This window comes from Nestor notabilis, unplaced genomic scaffold, assembly GCF_000696875.1.
Source record: "Nestor notabilis isolate BGI_N333 unplaced genomic scaffold, ASM69687v1 scaffold23674, whole genome shotgun sequence".
Lineage (NCBI taxonomy): Eukaryota > Metazoa > Chordata > Aves > Psittaciformes > Psittacidae > Nestor > Nestor notabilis.
In genome coordinates this window covers 252-4325 of record NW_009925475.1, presented here as the reverse complement: position 1 = coordinate 4325, position 4074 = coordinate 252, and the positions used below count along the sequence as shown (strand labels likewise).

The 4074-nt window shown below is 37.4% G+C and overlaps 1 protein-coding gene across 1 annotated transcript; it reads right to left on the bottom strand.

Annotated features, from left to right (window-relative positions):
- Nucleotides 1-742: 742 nt before the first annotated feature.
- Nucleotides 743-2156, bottom strand: POLR2K (polymerase (RNA) II (DNA directed) polypeptide K, 7.0kDa). Its single transcript, XM_010013075.1, has 3 exons — nucleotides 2096-2156; nucleotides 1203-1295; nucleotides 743-765 (listed from the first exon to the last, which is right to left on the bottom strand). The coding sequence occupies exons 1-3, from the start codon at nucleotides 2154-2156 to the stop codon at nucleotides 743-745; spliced, it is 177 nt and encodes a 58-aa protein (XP_010011377.1).
- Nucleotides 2157-4074: the final 1918 nt, after the last annotated feature.

Below are 4074 nucleotides of genomic sequence, written 5' to 3'. Positions count from 1 at the left end.
CTATCTCAATGCACATTCCAAACAGCCAGATGAAAAAAATTCTGGCTCATCAATACAAAACCACTTTGATCTTTTTATTACAGACTCCTGAAAAGCAAAACAAGATTCTATTTTTGTTTCAGGACACTACCCAAATTACCTTTATAGTATGGATCTAATTCTTTCCTTGAGTACAACCAAGACAAGAAGCATGCTGGGAATTCCTGTTTACACATTATTTCTAATACTTACCTTTCCTCCCCTCTTCCAAGAGATTAATTTTTTGACAAGTCCTTTACAAACAGGAGCCTGAATGGGGTGCTGTTGAGTCCTTTGAGGTTTGCTCTTTTGAAATGCAAATTTGTGTTTCAGACCTGGCCTGTGTAACTTACTTATTTTTGGTGGAATTTACTCAAACCACGGTTATTTTATGGAGTCCGTAGGAGTCCAGAGAATATGTAACAGAAGTTAAAATGCAAATAAAGTTTAGATGATAGTAATGAAAACAAGGTTAACTCAAAAAGAACACAATACCACTGAACTTAAAAAGACTACTGCATACTCCAACTACAATTTAAAGGACAGCTGTAGAAATCTATTGCTGGAAGACAATACAGGCAAAATTTAGTATCACATTAAACTTTAATATTTCAATCTCTTAAAACACAGATAACAGTGTGCATTTGTACACAAATGAATTTACAGAGCAAGGTTATCAGAAAGATTAAACTGCATCATGAAGTTACTGTATCTTCAGCAGACTTCATCGGGCATCAAAAACCACCACTGGAATAGTGCAGTTAAAGAAAAAAATGTATTGTGGTTGAAAAAAGATGCGGAGGGGAAGAGACACTGTCTAAATCTAAAGTCACAACTAACTATATAAAAGCATTTCAAAACTCGCTCTTTAATTAACTCCACAGCATCTTTCTTTCCTTAAAAAGCTGAATAATATCAACAATTCATAGTATGTCACCCAGCAGACTATCATAGCTTATTATATTTTGCATAGAAAATATGAAAAAGAGACAGTGCCAGGAAAATGTACAATGTGCCCAATCACACTGCAAAGGTTTCCCTATAGTACTTTGCTCTACTATACTTATTTCTGGCCTTGAAAGATTCTTATATCATTACTCAAATCTTCCATTCTGTTTCCCTTATATAGCTTGTCTTCACCCACACCTTCCCAAATACTGTCAAGTGCATGTGTAAAAGGATACATCTTTTTGTCCTTTTCTTGTACATTATTCTGTAGCCACATTCTCTGCATCTGATGGGATCTCTTGCCTTTATTTCATTTTCTGTATGACATTCTGATGTGATGGAGAAAGATAAAGGGTGTGGGTAAACAAAACCAACATTGTTAATGCACAGATAACTTTCAAAAGTCGTAACAGTCAAATTCCTATTTGTGGCAAACAAACGTAACAGAAGACAACTGTAGTGAATTTGTAGCAACAGCTGAATGGTATGAAGATACTGTGCAAAAAATTAACAATCTTCAATTATATTAAGATCAAAGAGGATCTTGCTAAAAATCACCAGATTATTACTGTACAGAATATATTCTGCTCTTGATACAACTAGACCGCCTACTAATGAAATCTTCAGCTCATTCTCCCAAACCCCCAAATTTGGAGAATTAAGTTTATTTTCTTAAAAGATAAAATATTTCAGATAGTCCCAAAGTGATGTCTCAAAATCACCAATTCTTAAGTTGTTGTCTTATGTATAGATAAGAGAGAATTTGACTACTGCACTTCACAAAAAGCTGAGTAACCATTTAGCATTTTCAAAAAACTCTGAGATGCACTAAATAGAAGTCCAGTATCTGCACCACAAGCAGACCCTTGGAGAAAGCATCCTCTGGAGATAGAGGACCTCCACAGAGTAACCTCCACAAGCTCTCATGAATTACTTCCACATCACTATCCAAATATACCCCATGTATGTGGTACCATCAGTGTGTAATGCTTTAAAGAATACTAGGATCCACACTACAACTTACAACTGTTTATATTTATGTACTCTTCAGTATGATTATGCAGTCTTCATTATTAAAACACCAAATCTCCAGTAACAAGTAAAAAATTCACTGATGTCTTTTCTTTACCTCCACAAATGTAAATCATTGGCTGCTGCTTTGGAGGCTGAACATCCTTCTGTGAATCCATGCTCTAAACAAAACACACATGCACATCAAGTATTTTTTTTAAGTACTTTTTCAAGGCATACATAACATTTCAATATGTCAATCTAAAGCTCAGCTTCTCAAAACCAAAGTAACATCAGGTTTCTCAGAGCTTTATCAATCTGGTATAGAAAACCTCCAAAGATCATATAATCATACAATATTTTGGTTGTAATGGACCTTCAAAGGTCATCCAGTCCAACCCCCCTGCAATAAGCAAGGGATATCTCCAGTTAGATCAAGTTGCCCAGAACCACATCCAGCCTGGCTTTGAATGTCTCTAGGGATGGTGCATACACCACCCCTCTGGGCAACCTGTGCCAGTGTTTTACCACCCTCATTGTAAGAATTTTTCTTCACATCCAGCCTGAATCTCCCCTCTTTTAGTTTAAAACCATTACCCCTCATCCTATTGCAACAGGCCCTGCTAAAATGTCTCTTTTCATCTTTTTTATAGGCCTCTTTTAAGTACTAAAAGGCTGCAACAAGGTCTTGACAGTCTTCTCCAGGCTGAACAAGCACAACTCTTTCAGCCTTTCCGCATAGCGGAGGTGCTCCATCCCCCTAATGACTTCTGTGGCCTCGTATGGACCCTCTCCAACAGGTCCATGTCCTTCGTGTACTGAGGACCCCAGAGTAGACAGCACAACATTTTCTATTTAACAGGATTTTAAACATTAAAGCCCAATTAATAGTATTTTGTTTCCTACCTCCTGCCAATGCCCTACTGGAAACATAAAAAGAAATTATGTCTTGTGTATCACTATTATCAACGGTGCTATCATAAAACAAGATAAGCCTTGTTGTATTTTTCCCTCTCTGATACAACACTAGCTAACCTAATCTACCTTTTCACTGATCTAAGGAACTATAAATCCTGGGAACAGACTGTAGGTAGAAGAGTAAGAGAAATAAAAAAAAAAAGGGGGGGGGGAGGGGCAAAGACAAGAAATTCCACCCTCAGAATCCTAACATAGGTGTGCATGATTACCAAACTGATCAAAAATTTAGTAACTCAGTGCTGCTCTTCAAACACTTCTTCATGCCCTATGACATTTTGGATTGTTTGGATTTATTTAAAGACAAGCATTCCTTCACAGTATCAGACTAAATAGTTACATATCCTCCACAAACATGCTACCGAGCTTTAAGTAATCCTATTCTAACACATAAATATGGCTGCAACCATAAGGTTGCTACTGTAACCACTACAGAGATAATCAACACTTGTTTCCACACAATTCAAGTGTAGATTAGGATGTATCTCCTTGTACATGTTTTTATAATCTTCTGAGGTAGCCATTTTCTATGTCACTGTTCTGCCTGACAGAGGAGATGAAGATTCCTAACCGTTATGCCGGTGAATAGCATTCATGATGCTTCCTTATAAGCATGATTCTTGGATGCTCCTGCTTAATATTACAGTAAAGATTATTTGCCTATATTCCCAGTTTTTCTGAGCTAGGGTCTTGAAAATAGAATGATAGGCTTGACAGAAGCAGTTCATCCTTTGTTTAAGAGTCTGATGAGCACCTAACAAACCACCTTGTTAAAACCCCATTATGCCACTCCGTTTGAGAGAATTGGAGATAATTCATTAAACTCTACAGCTTTCAAGTAATGTTTTGCTCTACCTTAACCACAGTGGCATCTTGATCCACATGTGTTATAAACTTTTTGTGTCAGTACATTATAGCAAGATATACTATAGTAATTCATTAGCACTTGAAAAGAGCATCTTCCAAGACAGAGCTGAACTATGGGAGGACCACAGCTGCAGCGGCACACTGAGTCAGTGCTGCTCATGCAGCAAAATAATACTGCTACTAAAGACAGCCATGACCTGCAGCTGTGTACTTTGCAGAGAGATGCCATGGGTTGGCCGGTCTCCACGTACCCTG